General features: G+C 44.2%; 3 protein-coding genes across 12 annotated transcripts in view; 2 read left to right on the top strand and 1 right to left on the bottom strand.

Annotated features, from left to right (window-relative positions):
- The window catches only part of Synd (protein kinase C and casein kinase substrate in neurons protein Synd), a 119,201-nt gene extending 110,585 nt beyond the window's left edge, over window positions 1–8,616 (top strand). For 8 of the 10 annotated variants that reach the window (XM_050184275.3, XM_050184278.3, XM_050184271.3 and 5 more), the window contains 4 exons: window positions 394–608; window positions 1,348–1,416; window positions 4,641–4,801; window positions 5,871–8,616. In XM_050184275.3, the coding sequence (XP_050040232.1) occupies window positions 394–608; window positions 1,348–1,416; window positions 4,641–4,801; window positions 5,871–5,983 (558 nt within the window). In that variant the 3' untranslated portion in view covers window positions 5,984–8,616. The remainder of the gene's footprint in view (window positions 1–393; window positions 609–1,347; window positions 1,417–4,640; window positions 4,802–5,870) is intronic. The other 2 variants (XM_050184277.3, XM_050184276.3) reach the window with 1 other exon arrangement.
- Window positions 8,617–12,531: 3,915 nt separating this feature from the next.
- On the top strand, window positions 12,532–16,745 carry LOC140217329 (uncharacterized). Its single transcript, XM_072287824.1, has 3 exons — window positions 12,532–12,806; window positions 13,210–13,476; window positions 13,586–16,745. Exons 1-3 carry the CDS (start codon window positions 12,575–12,577, stop codon window positions 14,617–14,619), a joined length of 1,533 nt encoding a protein of 510 aa, XP_072143925.1. The 5' UTR covers window positions 12,532–12,574; the 3' UTR covers window positions 14,620–16,745.
- Window positions 16,746–16,835: 90 nt separating this feature from the next.
- Window positions 16,836–19,804, bottom strand: LOC129385755 (uncharacterized). The gene is made up of 2 exons (XM_055072821.2): window positions 19,386–19,804; window positions 16,836–18,890 (listed from the first exon to the last, which is right to left on the bottom strand). The coding sequence occupies exons 1-2, from the start codon at window positions 19,719–19,721 to the stop codon at window positions 17,427–17,429; spliced, it is 1,800 nt and encodes a 599-aa protein (XP_054928796.2). The 5' UTR covers window positions 19,722–19,804; the 3' UTR covers window positions 16,836–17,426.
- Between the last annotated feature and the right edge of the window lie 796 nt (window positions 19,805–20,600).

The raw sequence follows: 20,600 nt of genomic DNA, 5'->3' as shown, positions 1-20,600 counted from the left end.
ACATGACCTCTGAGATTGGCCAACTCCCACAGCTACCTGTGGTGTGCCGAAAATCTCGGAGGCGACGTGCTGGAACTTCCATCATTGCCGCTAAGCGCCAGGCGCACATGTTGGCTACTTAGGTGCTGCTTAGAGGCTGCTAATAAGAAAACTCTACAATTACCAGCCCTGCGTCTTTGCCGAGATTGATTTCAACATCAGCTTCAGTGTTCACAACATGGTATATATACTATTTCGTGGTATATGTACTATTCACATTCGCAACCAATTTAGCCAAATTGAAATTGTGTTGCCGTTGGCCTTTAAGTAAATATATTGAACATTTACATAAGTGAGTAGTGCAATCATGTGTCGTTCACTGACCGAAGTGTGCTCGTGGACCCGATTTTCTAGGAGTACACCCCCGAGGTGCAGCACATCCACCGCAAGGAGAAAAAGGGCATTGACGCAGGTGGCATCACACTGACAAGCGTGAGCACGCGTGCCGACGGTGTGGTGGCCAATGCACCGAAAAACCAGACCACCAACAAGGCACCCAAGGAGACGGGCACCAACCATTCCACTGTAGCGACAACCAACAACTCGACACCCACGGCCACCACAAACACGTAAGGACTTTGTCCACATTCGTCGGTGTCGGCATGCATTGCACGAAATTTGGACCAGAATTGCAAGATTTTAGCCAACACTGCACTAATATTGTAGCATCAACATGCAAGGACTTCGTTGCAGCTTTAGGCTGTTCTCATACTTTGTGACTTTGTGCCAAGATAGTGCCAGCATAGTTCTGGCATTGCGCCAACATTGAAACAGTGTTGTACTACTTCTGTATTGCACTTTTTGGCAGACCTTTTTACTAGATTCAAAGCAAGCTTTTCCTGCGGAACTGTCAGCCCTTTGACTGAACAAGGGCATTATGCTCGCTATGTCATCTCTCGCACTGGTCCAAACTGTGACCTTCTGTTATATTTTTTTGTAATGGAGTATTGCTTTATTTGAAGGTAGCCTAATCAATGTATTGAGAGCCTGTGTATTGTGCTGCAGGATTTTCTCAATACAAGGGCAGAGGGTTGACCTAAATATTGTTTTGCAGAAAACCTGCAGTGTTAGTGTTAGTGCAGCTAACTCTTAATTAACTCTTGGAAAGGTTGTGATATATTTCATGATACCACTTCAACTAAATTTCAGAACTCTGGAAACTCCTACTTTTATTTGCCGCTTTGACAGGTTTGCCATTTTAGTGAAATTTTGAGCAGGGAGTACTTATTGTATAAGCCATAATCACACCCACGGATGTTCTCTAGTTCCTGGAGGCCGGTTCTGTGACGTTTCTTGCCATTGGTGCAGGGTGAAAAAGGCTTACAACCCATTTGAAGAGGACGACGACGAGAATGAGGTCGACCACCCGAATGACATGTAAAGTGGAGTTATGTGGCCGCATACCGCTATGCAAAAAAAAGCTTGTTTGGCCTTGTTGTGAAGCTTCAGCCTCTTGTTCTTCCCACTTCCTAGTTTGCTCCTGCTCCTTCACCTTCACTGCCAGGTGTTTTCTGACACCCAAGCTAAAGCCAAGTTTCCCCTGATAAGTGTTAGTGGAATGGTTGCTTCACTGTGGCAGGGAACAGTGAAGCCCGGTTTAATAACTTCTGACCAACCTTAATTGAAGTTTTATAGATTTCACGTAAACATTGGTAATGAAAGGGTGTTAAATTTTTCTATATGCCGCCACAAGTTTAAATGTTTTGTTGTGCCACTCAGTCGGAGATTTGTAAAGGTGACAGATTAGTGTTATGGAAGTTGTCTGTGCATTCATTGTAATGTGCATATCACTTCTTTTAGGTTGTTATTGTAGCATAATTAGTGTGGAATCTATTGTTTTAATAAGGCTATTTTTAGTAAGCACACGAAACAGATCTGAAACTTGCACATGCGATGTCCCGTCATCAAATGCATGTATCAATATAATATGTTGCATAGTCTCTTCATTTGTGTAGCAGTTCTGTACTACATCTTGAGATTGTGTAGATGGTCGACCTGTAGTCGCCATGGTCAGACCAGTTTCTTGTGTACGTAGATCCCAGTATTGTACATACGACTCATTTAGTTCTAGTTGCGTAGTTTCTGTAGTTCATAGCTCTGTGTGAGTCGTGTAGACTAGTGTTTTGAACAACCAAGACGTGCAACCTGCTTTGCTTGTTCTTCACTTTTGTTTAGGTTGCCTTAGCTTTGTTCTTCTTATTTTGCTATTATCAATGAAAAGCTTATTAGCCAGCTTTGGCAAAAGCTTTTTCTTACGCTTTTTTTTGTTTTGTTTTTTAGTTGTTCCTTTCAATCAATGCAGCATCACCTATTTGTTAGGGGCATCATGAGCCATTCTTAAACCATTCTGCCTGTTGTAAACATTAAACAAGAACTGGTGCTTTTAGTTTGCAGTAATGTGTAGTTCTTAGGCAATTTTGTATGCACATGAACTGCACTGCCACACTTTGTCTTGCTACAGACACAATTCAAATTTTCCATTGAATTGAATAATTGAATAAGCTGCCGAAATAGGGACCCCATACAATATGCCACCTAGGCTTCGGATTTTCTGGTACCATCGGTACTCAGTCTGACAAACAATTATAATGAATTATCGAATATAACAAAGTAAATTTAAATGTATCGCTGATATCGGCATGTAAGGAATATATTCTTGTATCAAATATTTGGTATAACAAAGATATTCATGTAGTACAAGTTTTTGTGTTGACCAGGTCAAGCTGTAGATACTTTTGGTGAAAGCTTGGTGTTTTCTGTGTTTGTTTCTTGAAAGTCGGTAAATTTGGGTCTGTTGCTCACAGAAAGTCTGAAAAGCACAGATTTTCAATGATGAAAATAGTAAAATAGGTTCGAACAGACGAGTGACAACAAGGAAATGTGCATTCTGTCTTCTCCCAAGCACAAAAACTTACGAACAGCACGCATAATTTCTGATTTCGTGTAGTAAAGCTCTTAATATGTTTCCATAAATTTAAGCCAATGTTTAGAAACAATCTTAGCATTACTTAGAAGTGCAGTTGCAGCAGCGAGAACTTTATTTAAAGGTGAACATTGACTTTTCACCCGAAAGTATCATTGAGCTACTTTCCTTTAGTTTATGCTCTCCCCTCCATGGGACAATGTAATGTGGATTGATTCATTCATTCATGGGCATTAATGTGTTGTCTGTGAAGGAAGCCACAGTGGAGGCCTCCAGAATCATTTTGACTGTATGGAATATGGATGGCCTTTACAGTGTGTACATGGTAATTTGACTTCTATTAGACTGAATAACTTCATTAAAGTGAGGAAGCCACAGCATTTTTGTTCACGAGATGGACATATTCAGGAATTGTCTGTTGCTGTCCATCCACACTTTACATTTGCGCAGGAGTGCCATGTTACAGATTTTACGGTATGAACTAATGCAGCATTGTGCATGGCACTATCAAGAACTGGTATCAAATCAAAGGAGGTATATGTAGAGGCCAAAGTGTCCGAAATTTGGCATCCTTTCTCTTTTTTTTTGTCTAGCTTTTCTTTTTCTTTTACACACATTTGTCTTCCAGCGTTCAATCACAACCAGAAACTTGGAAGCCTAAATATACCCAATTTATCGAGATGTATATGTATTGCCACTACTGAAGGTCAAATGCTAGCTCTGCTTTTTAATGTGATGTGGTATGTAGCAGTATGTAACTGTTAGGGCTGATATGCATGCCTGCTGTAGGCATGCTTACGCATTGTGGGAATTGTCATAAAATGAGTGATCATAATTCCTGTGACATTGTTTCTATTGCTTGGCAGGTGGCAGTGTCAGGATGGTAACCAGATAATTCTAGTTCGTTGACTGGCAATGCTGTCTTGAAAACATGGGGTGAAATGTTGAAGATATCATCCAGTGGCACCACAATGCCCAAGGAGCATGATATTCTTTTCAAGTGTAAAATAACTGGTATACAGTTCTTGAGCATCAACAGACCACCAAAATTTTATGCAGCCTTGATTCTTGCATTTTTATACAGCTGGAGAAAATAAAAATGATACACAGTGTCCCCAGGGTGGAAAACCAGAGTTGAGATTTAAGAGAACCCACTGCAAATATTGTCCTCCATACCTGAATACGTACATCTACGTACGACGTCATGCACCTCTAGCTCTACCAGAATTTCAAGAATGTATAAAATCTTTCTATTGTGTATCAAGCAACGCTTTCATGCCACATTTATTTGTTTAATTAGTCAAGCCTGCTAAAAGCAGTCTTTCGTATAGTCACTTATGTTTAAAGTCGCCAGACAGTTGACATAAACATTCCTAAACTGTTGCATAGTGTCACTGGGCCAGTGTGTCAGTGTAGAAGCTTTTCTGTTCACATTAAAATCGAACACTATGGTTCGAACAGAAAACTGTTTAATGTGGACAGGTGAAAAATGGCAAAGCACTCAGTTCTTCATAGCTGTTTTCCATAGCTAATGTTTCAGTTTGTTTCATTAAATTGGCACACACATCAGTCTTTACAAATGTTGCCAGAGTAGTGGTGGTTGCTCATGTTCTGCATCAATGAATGATAAAATGGAGCAGCGGACACTGATTGCATCTTTATTCCTTGGGGTCTGCAGGAATGGACGTGCAGGTGAACCAAACCCATTTGAGGAGGACCATGAAGATTGGGACGAAGAGTCCAATGACGCACTTGTCGACAATGGCGAGCCGGGTGTGCCGGTCAGAGCGCTGTATGACTATGATGGGGCTGAAGCAGATGAACTATCTTTTAAGCAAGGTAACTTGTCAAGCCGTAATTGCACCTGCTACGAGAACTTGTTTTGTGTTTGCTGTGTGATCACAGGCACTTTTTTTTTTTTTTTGTGATGACCATTTTTTATTGGCTAACCGCTGTTGCAAAGTTATCGCTCAGGGCAAGATGTGCCTACATGTGTCCAAAAGTTCTTGAATCTTTTCGGCAATTCCATAGCGAAATAGTCACGTCCAATCAGATTGTGCATGCAACGTGAATAGTGGTGCACATTCTCGAATGTACATGAGTGCCATAGTCGATTGTGCTGCAATATATGGCGAATCATGTGTAAATAGCACACTCTTGACCCGTACGTCAGGTTTTGATGTTGTGCTTGCCGTTATCGTTTTGCCTTGAGGGTTACTTGTCTTTCTGGGTACAAGTCCACCCAATAAAGCGTTAGAATTGCTACTCACAGATTTAGCACTGTCTGGTTCTTTACCGTCACTACAATGTGACCCTATTGTGCCTACAGGTCAATTTTATGCAACTTTAAAGAGCAGCAGAGTCATTAACACTCTATGGAGGCCTACATGAAAGTGCAAGCTGTACTTGATGACACTAAGAAGGAAAAAGCAGCTGCTGTGTCCCAAGCAGTATTTACGCAAGTTGCAAATTTAATTTGATCATTTCACACTGTCTTCTAATCCACTCTATTCAGTGGTTTTTGTAATGTAGTTTTTCAGTCATTTATCCTAGGCAGGACTGTAAACCAGTAAATGTGTTCCTGTGAGTAGGTTAGACTGCCAGCTGTGCTGGTTGTGCTTGTCAAGAAACCAAACCGGTGGCAACCCTAGGTGGCTGCAATAGATGTAACAAGTGTAAAAATACATCTCGATGGGGGCGAAATGCGAAAACACCCGTGTACTTAGATTTAGGTGCACGTTAAAGAACCCCAGGTGGTCCAAATTTCCGGAGTCCCCCACTACACCGTGCCTCATAACCAGAAAGTGGCTTTGGCACGTAAAAACCCATAATATAATTTTTTTTTAGGTGTAAAAATTGTTTCAGTGACAACTTTATCTCATTGTTCTGTAATATTTCTTTCTCTCAGGGGACCAGTTTGAAAAGCTAGAGGACGAAGATGAACAGGGCTGGTGCAAAGGCCGTAAGGACGGCCGGGTCGGTCTTTACCCCGCCAACTATGTTGAAGTCATCGCCCCCTAGATGTGTCTCGAGCCGAGACAGAGCGGCTGACCACTCGCACTGCGTGCTGCAGCAGCTCGCAAGCCGTTCCTCCTTTGCCCCCGTGCTCACTCAAGATGAAATGAGATGGAAAAGAAAGACTGTGTTGCTTTTATCTTCAACACCCGCAACTGTTGCCACGTGGCACGTTGTCCTCTGGTCCTCATGTCCCCTTCTTCCAGTGTCAGCACTCCATGTGCAAGCAAGTGGGCTGCACGGACATAATGTGGCTGGTGCGTGTGTGTGATGCTGGCACACGTTGTTAATGTGTTTGCCATCTCTTAACGTTCTTCTTTGTTTCATCACTTCAGAGGATGTGCTGCACCTGTTGGTGTGTGCTTTTTGCCTGGTGGGCACAGTGTTGCCGGAAGGGACTGTTGTACAGTGGGCTCAACGTGTGTGCGTGTCGTGTGGTTGCGTTGTCAGGATGTCTGCTGCACTTAACCCGGAGACAGAGTTGCCACTGTAGTTCTTCTCTCCCGCAATAGATGTAGACTGAGGAATGAGAGAGACACTTCGCGATGCGCGCATGTCACGCATTGGTCCTCTTGCGCCTGGTAGTAAGCAATGCCTTCTGTATTGGCTTTTTTGTGTTACCATGGCTGGCACGGGAACATGGTCAGCATTGAAGCTTTGTACACATCAGTGGCATTTATTTAACTGCGACGACCTCTCCCTGTCTCTCTGTAGTAATTGTTTGGGTGTGTTGCGCTGAACCTTCCCCCCCCCTCTCTGTACATAATGTTGCTGTGTCCATTTGCCTGTCGGCATGTTGCAATCGCATGTAAAGAGTTTAACTGAAAAACGTAGATGTCAAAGCTAGAAACAGTGTGTTTATTTTTCTAAGTTAATGTTTCTTTCTTTTAAATTTGGCAATGCTGCAGTTGTTTTGATGGCTGGCTTTGAATGCAGTCTCTCGGCACTCTTAACATTGCATTGATGACCATTTTTGCTGCTATGTATGGTGAGGCCATTTTCAGCGTTTTCTTTTTTTTTTTTTTTTTTTTTTTTAAGGGGAAGTTCTTCCAAGACTAGATTAATGCATTCAGCCATGAAAATGTCTTAAGAGTACAAGCCCACTAGAAGTGCCGGCGAGTATTCTTCGGTTAGCCTATTGTTCTAGGCATTGCCCACTCCGAGAAAGCACTTTCAGCGAGGAAGTATGTGAACACATTTTTTAACAGGTCATTTTTTTTAATATCCCTTCTATAGAAGGGGTGATCCTGTCATTGCTAACCAACCAAATAATGTTGATCTTTCATAGTCATTTGCTGTATAGAAACATACTTTTACTGCTTTGATTTACATTTTGCAACCCAACTATAGCGGGCCAACAGCATGGTCTCATTACTTGTGTTGAGGACTGAACTCGCTGTAGCAAACTGTCAGATGCCTCTTTTTGTTTTTCTCCCGGTTTGCACAGGAAGTGCCTTGTATGTATACATTCTTTTATAGCACTCTAGTTATTTTATGCTGTTCTATAACAGTTTTCTACTACTGGCTTTTTTGTTTTGGTGTCTTGTGCAATTTTGCTCCCATGAGATCTTGCAAAGTGGCTCTTGGCATACCAGCGTTTATTGTGTTTGCAGTTTTGGGCTTACTGACCTGTTATCATTTACAAACATTAGCTGTGGGGCATAGCTTGTGCCTTTATTCTTATTATTACACTGATTTGTTGACACTTTGTTCCATCACTGTGCTATTGTACACAGGATGTACAAGACTCGCTAGTAAGACAGTTTGGTACAGAGGCCTCAGAAATACCTTCCATAGTGCGTCAGATCTATTTTATTTCTTCCATTCCTTTTAAAGAAGAGCATTCGGCTTTGCACTACACCATCATCGTGTTCAATGTTACTGCCAGCAGCGATCTCCCTAGTGAGATTTTCTTGACTTTCTTGCTGGGTATACTGAGCTGCGTTTGCACTCTACGTTAACTATAACCAAGCACACTGTGGAACTGTCTGGCATGCGGTACAAAAGTTAAGCCGTTGACTCTGCCATTTGCCCATTGAACTCCAGCTGCGACAACAAGCATAATGCTGTTTTTGTTTGCCATGATCGCGTGTGTGGAGGATATTTTTACAAAGTGAATGTAGGTAGGGTATGGCATTTTGGGGCTGCAGTGCTTGTACATATGCTATACACTCTTCAGTTTGTGCAAACCAAAACTTGAGCAGAACTTGCACGAGACTTGTTTTACTTTCAGCCCAGGACATTTTTGCGCAACTGATTCAGCCAGCACTTTTTCTTTGTTGCACTTACAGACGGGTTTCATTTGCCGACAGGTCTGCCATTTACTAGTGTCCTCGTCACAGGAATACCACTGATAGCCAAGGGACATTTGCGTTCTGTTCGAATGTTTTCGTCAGCAGTCCAAACTCTTGAGCAGACCACGCAAAGCTCTTTGCACTTGACCTTGTTGCAACAGCTAGCTTTCGTCAAAGCTGAGCCACACGAAAACTCTTTGCTATATATTTGTTTTACTCGAACTTGTAAAGTAGCACTTGAGACTTAAAAGCACTTCCACTGTTGAAAGTGAATGCTTTTGGTGTGTGTGCAAGTGAAATTATTGATTGGCTTAGAACATTGTAAATAAATATGTCTGCGAAAAATGGTGTCCTGGCAACGTTACCTACGGTTCATCGAACAGCGTGTAGATGTTACTTCAGCACTGTGCCAGCGTGCACAGCAAAGAAAAATTTCTGTAACACGTCTGCAGTCTAAAAAAAGAACTGAATATTGTCAAAAAAAAAAAAAGTCGCCATATACTCATACTTTGAAATCCCTAATCCTCGAAGCAGAAGCATGAAACCTTTTTTGATGTACATCTCTACAACCTTCAAGATCTGGTAGCTTGCAAAATTCATAGCTACATTAAGCACAATGGCAGCTGGATAGCGAGGGACATACAGTGCAGTCCACTTATAAAAATATCAAGAACGAAAAATTCGATCGTGATAACAGATTATCACTATATCTGGACTACCTAAAGAAAAAAAGAAAAGCTGCCGAACATACCCTCGTAGCTCTGGAACCGCATTTGCCACTTACAATAAAAAAATTGACGTTCCAGAAAATTGGCTGTGAAAAGTGAAACGTTTACACCTCTAAACGATGTGTTGAGCGTTGGGCGCGCTGAAATAGTTATCTGCACTTGCTTTCACGGAAGTTTCAGGTTCACAACCACGGTGTGCATCACGTCCAGTGGCTGCACAAACACTGGTGGCTATAACATGGCATGAATGAAATCGATGAGCGACTCTATCAACGACAGTGCACTATGCGTGAACATTGAGGTCTGTGTCAGACGGGCCACTCAATTTTGTCATCACTGCCGCTGCTGTCATCGCCTCAGTCTAACAACGCCGCCGGCTGTCGCGACAACGATTGCCCTGTTGGATATTCTTTGCAGAACGAGGCAGCGCTGTCTGTACTCGGAACAGGGTACTCAGGGGGGGGGCACCCTCCCGGGTGCCTGACTCAAGCTCCTCCGTTAAAGCACCACCTATTTTATCGCTAGTAACGACGTGCTCCCAGAGTTCGGTAATGTCAGCAGCTGCCGCCTTGTTGGTTTCACATTTCGCCCGTCGTTTCTGTTTATTGGCATGTTCACTGGTTCTAGCCTTCATGATCGTGGCACTCGCAGTTTTTCAGAATCGTCACTGTCATCAACTGCGCAAGTTCATGTTGCGAGTCTTGCAAAATTTGCAGCTTTGTCTCAAACGACACAGCTTTGGGCCTTGACGGCGCACCTACAAGCCGCTTCCGCGGCGCATTTACGTGCTCGCCGAGGAAGGGAGATTGCGTGATCCGCTTCTCGCTTTGTGGTTTTTCTCTTTCTGGACACTTGTAGGCGATGCGGACATGACACGGGCACAAAGCAGCTGGCGCCCTCTCGTGGCACGCTGCACCAACTTGCGATGCTCTCCGTGGCTTTCGCAATCGCCGCGCTGGCGGGACACACTGCTCGGTAAAGTTAAGAACTCGCGTACGCAAGCCTTTTGCCTTGTCTCGGTTACGGAGAACTTAGCAACACAAATTTCCCAATTATTCTGCACGGAATATGCCACCCAAAAGGCAGGATATAGATCGTTATGTCCGCTATGCGGTGAATAATGTATCGTTACGTAATTTTTTTTTTCTCTCATAGCCCTAATGCATAAATTGACACTCTGAAGTCGGCTCATCGATATAACTGATATATCGTTATAAGTGGACTGCACTGTAGTACTTGCGTCTTTATTGTTACGTTCAACGCTGCTTGAAACAAATTTAAATCCAAAGCACACATTGGGTGCTGCTACCAAATGCTAGGTTTGGCATACAGCTGTTCTTATGCGTGCTGAACCAAAAAGCAGCGACACTGTCTATTGAAGGGGAATAAAGGGAGTGTTCACAGAGCAGCAAGGAGATTAGGAGACAGGTGGGGGTCATGACAAAACATGAGGCTTGCCTTCATCTGGCACAGGGAAAGGTAGGAAAGAAGGAATGTTTCTTTTAAGAGACACCAAAGAGAAGTAAGCTGGATTGCTCAATTACACCTGTGGTATTGCAATAGAGTTCTAGCTTGCCCATAAACTGCTTGCCCGTTGCAGATTGCTGGGTTACCGGAGCTGTGCGACAGTAGAAAAGCTGGTAGCTACATTGTGATGCTTTGTCCTACTGCAATGCGTTTAATCATTTTTGTTTTAGTTGCGTGAGAGCTCTCGTTGAAAGAAAACCTTAACTGCTCATTTACAATTATGTCACTAGCAGCACTTTAACAGGCAAGTTGAATATGATAGGTCACTGCAGTATCAGCTTTGCGTACTCTGGTTTAACTCTGCATCACAATAGAGACTTTCAGCGTGTCTGCTATTTCGGCAAACGGGGGTGGTTTGTGCGGATTGCCAGATGTGCGGGGGTGTAAACGTGAGCGGCCGGAACGCTGCAGCTGCCTGATGGTGTAGAGTTCGACCAGACAAACACAGAGCTAAAATTGCAGTAACGCGCTATAACTTGCTTTGCTGCTGGTGAAAATTTTCGGGAGCGGCGTAATTGTGAACGCGATTACGCCGCTGTCGAAAATTTACTCCAGCAGCTAAGCAGAATACAGTAATTTGCTTTGTGTTTGCGTGGTTGAGCTTTGCACCACCAGCTGGCACCACCAATCTGGTCGCTCAAATGGTGTAGAACATGGTGTAGAAGCTAAAATTGAAGGAGTCGGTCTTACTGTGAACCATTGCTGTGAACAGATTGGTAAGCCAGACAGAAAATAATTGCCGGCGCATCCATCCTTCGGCGACTATTGGCGACGTCAATGCGACTAGCAATCTAATGATGGGTGTGCAAGTGGCGATATGTTTTATATGCAACGATTCTGAAGAGCGGCACATACCCAGTAGCACATCCAGTAACCGAAGTTGATGTGAAAGGAAAGCGGTTATATTTGGACCTCAACAGCAAATTAAAAAAATTAAGTGCATGAAGCACCCCACAAATGCTGATTGCATTAAAAATAGGCTTGTGCGAACATCAATTGTTTGGTTTGAAGCAAAGTCAAAAGAAAGTGGTAGCATACAGTCCTTCGTGTTGAATAAATTCAAAGCGAATAGTTGGTACAGTTCTGGGAGTTACATAAAAACCTTGAAACTAGTGCCAGATATTACGAAATTTGGTTCTTGAGAAAAGGTCAGCTTCGCCCGACAGGCAAAGCATTGATTGTGATAGCAAATTATTTAACAGCTATATACGAAGTAAGTTTAGTCGTTTTATCAGCTGCATAAACTGCTGTAAACATTCGCTGTAAACATTGCCACGCGTGCACGGACGAACACGTCTCAGGCGATGAACGCGAACACACGCCGTCGGAATGCTGGCGTGACGAAGAGTGGCAGCAGCGGCGAGCGAATTCCCCTTCATGCTACCTCTCACTTAAACGCGAACTATATAGGCGCGCGAGAACACGGCGCACACAAAGTCAACAGCTTTGTCCGGTCGGCTATAGCCTTCGAACCCAATGCAGATTGCTTTCCAGGAGAGAACGCGCGCGGCCGCGCTCAGTCGCCGCAGCTGGTTTACACAGCTGCCCCCTTGCGCGCGTGAAAGTACCGCGCGCACCCTCCATACCTTTCTTACGAGCGCGGGACGACGCCGCCGTGCGAAGCCACCATCCTTTTCGGCTCAAGCTTTCGCCCTCGGCTACAGCATACGGTGCGCAACCGCGAAGTTGTCGCACTTGGACTTTATAGGGAACATCACGGCTGCGACGTACGCGACGACGGAAATTCGCCATGGAGTGCCCATATAGCTGCTATCGCATTAAAAGGAAACAGGTTCATGTCAGGAGTCACTTTATTTGCAAAGTGCTGTTATTTAAATTTTTTTGTCGTGCAAAATGCAAATTTAAAGCAGCACAGATGTGTTTACAGGCCCTTGCTCACCGTTGTGCTTCAGTCTACATGGGTTGCACCAACGTCACATCCGCAAGCCAGGAAACCGGAAACCGCCATGTTTGAGAACACTTGCTGCGGATATCGTGCTGGGTCGTGTACTCTGCAGTAGTAGAAGACCGACAACTCCAGATTCACGATGACAATTTGTGCCATTTTTGGCTGCAGAACGAGAAGCGATTCTTCTGCTATCAAGGACAAGGCACAGCCACACATCGGACTGTTTAGTTTGCCCGCGGTTATTAAGAACCAGTGTGAACGAACGAGGCTCTTGTCTGAGCAGCGCCGGAGCGTTTGGCTGGCAAGGATAAATAGAAAGGACTTGAAGAATGACAAGTATGTCCGTGTTTGCGGTCTTCACTTCGTCAAAGGTAAAGGAATTTTCAGATTACGCCTTTTATAACACTAACTCGCCTGGCCGCTTCTCTTTCCTGCTGCCGAAATTGTTTGTTTACCCGCGGCGTTCACACGAGCTTTTTCTGAAAGCGCTAGTCAAAGCTCTGTAGATTGCCAACTGTGCGCTTTAAATTGCAATTTATACACGGTACATGTGTAGTTAATGCATTTGCATGTGTATCCTTTTAAAGGGAAGCCTGCCAATTTGATGGAGGATGGAAACTGCTGCCGAAATTGTTTGTTTACCCGCGGCGTTCACACGAGCTTTTTCTGAAAGCGCTAGTCAAAGCTCTGTAGATTGCCAACTGTGCGCTTTAAATTGCAATTAATACACGGTACATGTGCAGTTAATGCATTTGCATGTGTGTTCTTTTAAAGGGAAGCCTGCCTGTTTGATGGACGATGGAAATCCGGACTGGGCACCGAGTCTGCGGCTGGGCCACGGCCGTTATGACCGCACTACTGTGGTTTCATCCGCGCGTTACATGCGGTGTAAACGGCGACAGCAGAACAAGCCACGTGCTGCTGCAGTGTGCAAGCAGCCCGTGAGGCCTGTAACGCCACCTGAGCACGCCATAGGCTCGGAACTAGAGCCTGATGAGCTCACTCCAATGGGCCCCATTCTGGAGTCTACTACAACGACAGGTTCGTGTGCATATGATTCCCAAGCATGTTAGTCTAAAGGTTTCTCAATTTTATTATGTCCTGAGTTTCACACTGACAGGCAATTCTGTTGATCTGTTTCTTTTTCCAGAGGCAGAAGTCCAAACTGAGCTCACGTGCAGAGACCTCCAATTGCTAGAAGAAGATTACCGCAAACTATCCGTTGAGCTGGCCACGTTGAAACAGCAAAAAGAGGAAATGGAAATGTCGGAGGCGTCCCTGCGTGAAGACCCCAACAAAGTGTCATTCTACACAGGCCTTCCAAATTTTGTAGTTTTAATGGCTGTGTTCAACCTGCTAGAGAAGTTTGTTAAACACACACCACAAAACTCATTGGTAAAGTTTCAAGAATTTTTAGTGTTCTTAATGAAGCTTAAGTTGAACCTGCCATACCAAGACCTTGCTTACCGCTTTAATATATCGGAATCGACAGTATGTCGGATATTTGACAAATGGCTACACGTTGCATTTTGCAGACTGAAGCCTCTGATGTCATGGCCCTCAAGGCAAGCAATAAGGAGGACAATGCCTCAAGCCTTTTTTGAATCATTCGGAGAAAAGGTAGCGGTCATAGTCGACTGCTTTGAGATCAAGCTTGAACGGCCGTCATCCCTGCAACCAAGATGTCAGACTTGGTCCCAGTACAAATCTAGCAATACAGCCAAGTACCTTATCGGAATATGTCCTCAGGGAGTGATCACCTTTATTTCCGATGGTTGGGGAGGCAGGACCCCTGACAAACATATTACTGAACACTGCGGCATTCTTGACCATTTATCTCATGGTGATGTGGTACTGGCTGACAGAGGCTTTGATATTGCCGACAGTGTAGGCTTGTACTGTGCAAAGCTCCACATACCTGCATTCACCAAAGGCAAAAGACAATTGTCAGCAGTGGATGTCGAGGCAACGAGAAATATTGCAAATGTCAGAATTCACGTTGAGAGGGTGATCGGCTTGGTTCGTAACAAGTATGTCATAATGAAATCCGTTCTGTCACTAGAGTATGCGACTCTCAAACAGGGACACCAGTTCACACCTCTAGATAAAATCGTCAACGTTTGCTGTGCACTGACAAATTTCTGTCAATCTGTTGTTCCTGCAAATCCAGAGCCATGTAGCTAAGCTTGCCGAGTATGCGTGGTATTTGGAAAAGGCTATTCTTGCACGATAATGTGAGAGAGAATAGTCTAGAGGAATTTGAACTCCCACAAGTAATGCCGGAAGAAGTAAAGAACGCCTTGGGAGCTATGCAAAGGGGGAAGGCAGCTGGGGAGTATCAGGTAACAGCAGATTTGTTGAAGGATGGTGCGCACATTGTTCTAGAAAAACTGGCCACCCTGTATACACAATGCCTCATGACCTCGAGCGTACCGGAATCTTGGAAGAACACTAACATAATCCTAATCCATAAGAAAGGGGACACCAAAGACTTGAAAAATTATAGACCGATCAGCTTACTGTCCGTTACCAGGCAGGATTCCATAAAGGCTACTCAATAGACCATATTCACACTATCAATCAGGTGATAGAGAAATGTGCGGAAGATAACCAACCCTTATATATAGCTTTCATTGATTACGAGAAAGCGTTTGATTCAGTCGAAACCTCAGCAGTCATGCAGACATCATGGACTCGGGGCATAGACGAGCCGTATGTAAATATACTGAGATATATAGCGGCTCCACAGCCACCGTAGTCCTCCATAAAGAAAGCAACAAAATCCCAATAAAAAAAGGTATCAGGCAAGGAGATACGATCTCTTCAATGCTATTCACAGCGTGTTTACAGGAGGGATTGAGAGACCTGGATTGGGAAGAATTGGGGATAAACGTTACTGGAGAATACCTCAGTAACTTGCGATTCGCTGATGATATTGCCTTGCTTAGTAACTCAGGGGACCAATTGCAATGCATGCTCACTGACCTGGAGAGGCAAAGCAGAAGAGTGGGTCTAAAAATTAATCTGCAGAAAACTAAAGGAATGTCTAACAGTCTCGGAAGAGAACTGCAATTTACAATAGGTAGCAAGGCACTGGAAGTGGTAAGGGAATACACCTACTTAGGGCAGGTAGTGACTGCTGATCCGGATCATGAGAATGAAATAATCAGAAGAATAAGAATGGGCTGGGGTGCGTTAGGCAGGCATTTGCAGATCATGAACAGCAGGTTGCCATTATCCCTCAAGAGAAAAGTATATAATTGCTGTGTCTTACCAGTACTCACGTACGGGGCAGAAACCTGGAGGCTTACGAAAAGGGTTCTACTTAAATTGAGGACGACGCAACGAGCTATGGAAAGAAGAATGATAGGAGTAACGTTAAGGGATAAGAAAAGAGCAGATTCCAAGGGATGGGAAGCGTAGCAGGGGGCGGCAGAAAGTTAGGTGGTTGAATGAGATTAAGAAGTTTGCAGGGATAAGATGGCCACAATTAGCACATGATCGGGGTAATTGGAGAAGTATGGGGGAGGCCTTTGCCCTGCAGTGGGCGTAACCAGGCTGACGATCATGATTGTTGCATACACTGTGCAATTTACCTGTAACAAATTTTTACCTGTAATTTTTTTACTGTACTCAGCATAGAGGCTGCCAGTTCTCTCTTAGCAGAACAAAACATCCCAAACATCGCACTGCTTGATTTTAGAGCAGACTATCAAAATTTTTTTTCTGGTTCGTACTATCAATGACTGAAATTATCAAAAGCGATTGTTCAGTGTTCCAACCTAGAAGTTTTGAAAACGCCCTTGCGTAATATTTTTGTCTGTTTTGAATTTGTATGTTTGTGACCCATATAATATGCAATTTTGTTCGAATCTATCTTGCAATTGTTTGTTTGCTGTTTGCACCTGTCTGGGAGCACTATACTGTTTCTAGTTGCTTTGCTTGAAACATTTGTATTCCTGCTGATGCAATGATACGTTGATGTTTTGGATCTTACTTCTGGTTAAAGTATGGCTTGCTTTGTGAATGGTATCTAGGAAACCAATTTTGTTCAGATGTTTTGTTAAGTTGTACTTCTTTTAACCTAAATTCTGTGACCTGAATTATCAAATGTCTGATTTTACACTATTTGTTTGTTTATGGGGTTTTACGTCCCAAAATGACTCGGGGTATGAGAGACGCCGTAGTGGAGGGCTCAGGAAACTTCGTCCACCTCGGGTTTTTTAACGTGCACTGACAGCGTACAGTACACGAGCCTCTAACATTCCACCTTGTATTTCTATTTTATATTGCTCTGTAATCGCAACTCCTGTCTTGGCAGTGCTGACAGTATGAATAAATAACATTCATTCAGCACTAAGGAACAAGGACACAAAAGAAACATACCACAGGACGGGTGCTAACTACCCAATCTCTTTATTGTTGGCAGTGTGATATACTGATTGAAGCTTTCTCTTCATACCGCACTGACAAAGCAGTCTTGCCTAGTGAGCTCTGAAATCTGCATCACATCAAAGACAAATGCAATTGAAACCACCGTTGCAACTTGAAGGGGAAAGTCCATGTACATTGAGAGTTACAGTTGTATTTCAACCCTTCTGTCGTTCGCCTAGCTTGTACTCGGGCATAGAATAGTTTGATTGGTCCCCATATGTGTGACGGATGAGTATGACCTTCTGTTTCGGTGTGTGTTCCAAGAGACATTGCACAGCAGATCACAAGACACCATCTCGGAATGCATAGCGCCACTCGAGTAGAGCATTGTAGCAGTGGCTGGTTATGTGGCCAAACTTCTTTAGGAGTTTCTTCCTTTTCCACATGTGATCTTTCCCATACCATTTGTATGTAGCTGATGAGAGCTTGTCGCCATGCTAAATCCATAAATCCTTCATTAGCTACAAGTCTGATTTGAAGTATCTTCTGCAATTGCTGACACAGAACTCATGGTAACATATTTAAGAAAGCGTGGGGCTTTTGTTCCAGGGACTCTGCTAAGATTTCTTCAGTTGAGCACAGTCTGCACAATACCAGTGCTTCTGCTTTGGTGCCCGCTTCATTCCAATGCACGAGTAGTGGAACCATTTGTATGGGCAGTGTTCCCCATCACATGCCACCATTCTTCCTGTTTCTGGGCCTCGACAGTAACAGTACACAGATCTTTTAGCACTAGTGCCAGCCTTTGGTGTATCTTTTCGGGTGAAGTATTGTGAAAACATTTCAGGTAGCACAACATGTGTGAAAAATCGTGTTGCCAATTCCAGAATTCCTTGAAAGAATGCACAATCTTCCACTATTCTTTCAATATGTACAGAAGTTGGCGTCCAAACGACAAAGTCGCAGTATTTCACCGCACACATTGCCAGCTGTGTTTGGACTTGGTAGAAATACTCGTGCGTCCTCTTTAAGCGAGGTCCTTCTGGACTAGCTTCCAGGCAGAAATCTTTGTTGCTCAATGCTGCTTCTAGTCCTTGTACTGCAAGTGAATAAGGGCATTTTACTTCAACAATGCCTTCACCGCAGCATAGACAGCTGACAATAGCATCTGGGGATGCTGCAAGGTGGGGATATTTGGCACTTAAACAAACGCCGGCCCTCCTTAGTGTCACATTGTTGTGGCATTGCACTGCATTTGCTTGGTACTTGGAGAGGGCAGCACTTTCATGCTTGAGTCCCCAGTCTGTGGCTTCAGATGAAAACTTGTTTTTCTCTGGGTAGCAGATTCTTCTCAACAAGCTTATTGACGGGTAGTCCACGTTTGTCCTACACACACTCTTCATAACTGAAGCTGTTACTCGTCCAGCTCTAAATGCAAACCACTTTGCACATTTTGACTGCTCTCTTGTTACGGCTTCGACATGCTGCACCATATCTTCTGTTATCACCATTTCTTTCAAAAACTCTTCGGCTCGGCTCACCAGAGCAGGCAAATCCTCAGAAGCGGCCTCTTCACACATTAGGGTTCGAAGAAGTAAAGGCTCTTTTGCTCGTGGTGGATGAAAAAGAGAGCTATATTTTTCATGCAGAGTAAACAACGCTGGCGTCACTCCTGCATCTGCTATTGCTGAAAAGCACTGCTCAAGCTCTGCATCTGTCGCAGCTGGGATTGGCAGTAGCCTATGTGATGAAGGGGTTACATGTGCAGTAATAGTACTGTTTATAATGTTGTCCATCTTTTTCTTCTTTGCTTTTGACGAAGAAAAGTCGATTTCCCTTAGCCTTCGGAATTCAACATTCCGGCTATGAGCTGGCAGCCATGTATTTTTCTTTTCAGTACAAGTAACGGAGTCCCTCAGCCTCACAGCTGTCTCTATGGCAAAAAGTGTAGCAGCAACATGCGAGCATGCTTCGCCTACACCTGCCATGCACGTGCAATGCGCTGTCCCGACAGTTCCATCTGCTTTGGCAAGAATCCACACTTTAAGGGGTACCTCCCGTAGGCGCTGAGAGTGGTTGACCTGAAATGTCAAACAACATGATTTCAGCAAATACAGTTTTTGAAATGTGAAATGTCAAATAAACTGATTTCCACCAATACTGTTTTCGAATAAAATGACCTCAGAAAATATTCTTTTTCATACGACCACTTTGCTGAGCACCAGCAACAGTTTGTTGTGTGGTTGTACGCCACTTTATCTACAAAATGTGGCAGGAGCACCATGGTTTCACTTGCGCTTTACAAGGTTCAGAAAAGCTCGCTCTATAGCAAGCAGTTGAGAAAGTAATTTTTCTAACAGTTGTGACAGTTGTGATGCTTTGCTTGGTCATATGTTAACAACTTGTGCACAATTTTCTAACCACTTGTTCTCAAGTTTCCGCTGTACGCGGGCTAGGCAACAAAATGGTTACGCTCAACAACAAAAAAGAAACAAATCAGACAGTCTACAGGAACACAAAGCGTAAATTTGGAGAAATAAAAAAATGCGGAGCTTAACGATCGATAATTTACTAACCTCGCTCAAAACGATGACGCGCTCTGATGCCAGCTGCTTTGCTGCGATGCTCTTGACCCATCCGCTCGTAAAATAATTGTGGCCTTCTAAGGATTTGTACGCCTTCATCTGTTGCAAAGTAACGTGACTTGTTGAAAGCACCAAGTAATTGACGATGTCGGCGTGCGTGACGGTGGGCAGCAAGTCGACGTTCGGCGTAGCGTCCTTGCCGATGCACAGTTCATAAGGGTCGATGCCGTCACACATTTCGATCTTCGCTCTGTAACGTGCCCGAGTCGGTCCTACGAGCTCTTCAGAGTATGATGGACAAAGCGCGTGCAAATTTTCTTTCGTCATGTCGCAAAGATAAACCGAACGACATCAAGCTCAGGCGCGGCGGTAGGCGGTATAAGCGTGCGTCCTGACGCGGTCGTTCTCAAAGATGGCGCACGCGCGATTTGCAAGCCGGAACTGACGTCACGTGCAACCCATGTCTACTTAACATTTCGTGATGGTTGATGACGCGGGAGCGTTCGCCCGTCGTGCGCGTCGTCGCGAAGCTGGACATGTGCGACCTTGAATGCGTAACGTCGGCAGTTTATGCTGTTCATGGTTATGTTGCGCTCAGTTTTACAAACACGATATTAAGGAAGGACAGGACGTGGACGGACGTAGCGCAACGAAATATAAGGTACGAGGAAGCGGAGGAAGATTAGGGATGTAGAAGCCCGATGTACTCGAAATAATATTTAGTAAAGCAATGAAGGGGGCTAGTTGGTGAACGTTCATGGTTATGTTGCGCTCAGTTTTACAAACACGATATTAAGGATATCCTAGCCCCCTTCATTGCTTTACTAAAAGTGTATGCTGTGTTGAGCAAATTCAGCTGCTTGAATCCGTTCCGTTCTGTAAGCTCGCATCAGTAGACTCGCCACTTTTGCGGTACTCAGTTTAGCCCCCGCGCATGATCTCTGGCCCGATCGCTGATGAGCGGCAATCTTCCTACCTTAGCTGATAGGCCTAACCCGCACCTAACGGCAGCGGGGACCGCGCTGCCGTGAAAACAGGGCAAAGTTCGCCATCAGCATTGTCGAAGACGTGGGGAACAGAGCCGCTGCCCAAAGATGTGTCGTGGATGATTAGTGTGTCCGCGAACGGGCACTTAAATGCGTAAGCATTTCTATGCTTACCCAATGAGAAAAAACGTCCGTCCGGTAAGGTAAGACGATCGCTCTC

Source organism: Dermacentor andersoni, chromosome 4, assembly GCF_023375885.2.
Source record: "Dermacentor andersoni chromosome 4, qqDerAnde1_hic_scaffold, whole genome shotgun sequence".
Lineage (NCBI taxonomy): Eukaryota > Metazoa > Arthropoda > Arachnida > Ixodida > Ixodidae > Dermacentor > Dermacentor andersoni.
This window is presented reverse-complemented; position numbering and strand designations above follow the sequence as displayed.

Bases quoted from the DNA above. Each gene is read 5' to 3' on its own strand.
- LOC140217329 (XM_072287824.1), top strand. From the start codon at position 12,575: ATGACAATTTGTGCCATTTTTGGCTGCAGAACGAGAAGCGATTCTTCT. The intron at 12,807-13,209 runs GTAAAGGAATTT...GTTCTTTTAAAG, and splicing joins CGGTCTTCACTTCGTCAAAG to GGAAGCCTGCCTGTTTGATG. The intron at 13,477-13,585 runs GTTCGTGTGCAT...TTCTTTTTCCAG, and splicing joins GGAGTCTACTACAACGACAG to AGGCAGAAGTCCAAACTGAG.
- LOC129385755 (XM_055072821.2), bottom strand. From the start codon at position 19,721: ATGACGAAAGAAAATTTGCACGCGCTTTGTCCATCATACTCTGAAGAG. The intron at 18,891-19,385 runs GTTAGTAAATTA...TTGACATTTCAG, and splicing joins GCGTCATCGTTTTGAGCGAG to GTCAACCACTCTCAGCGCCT.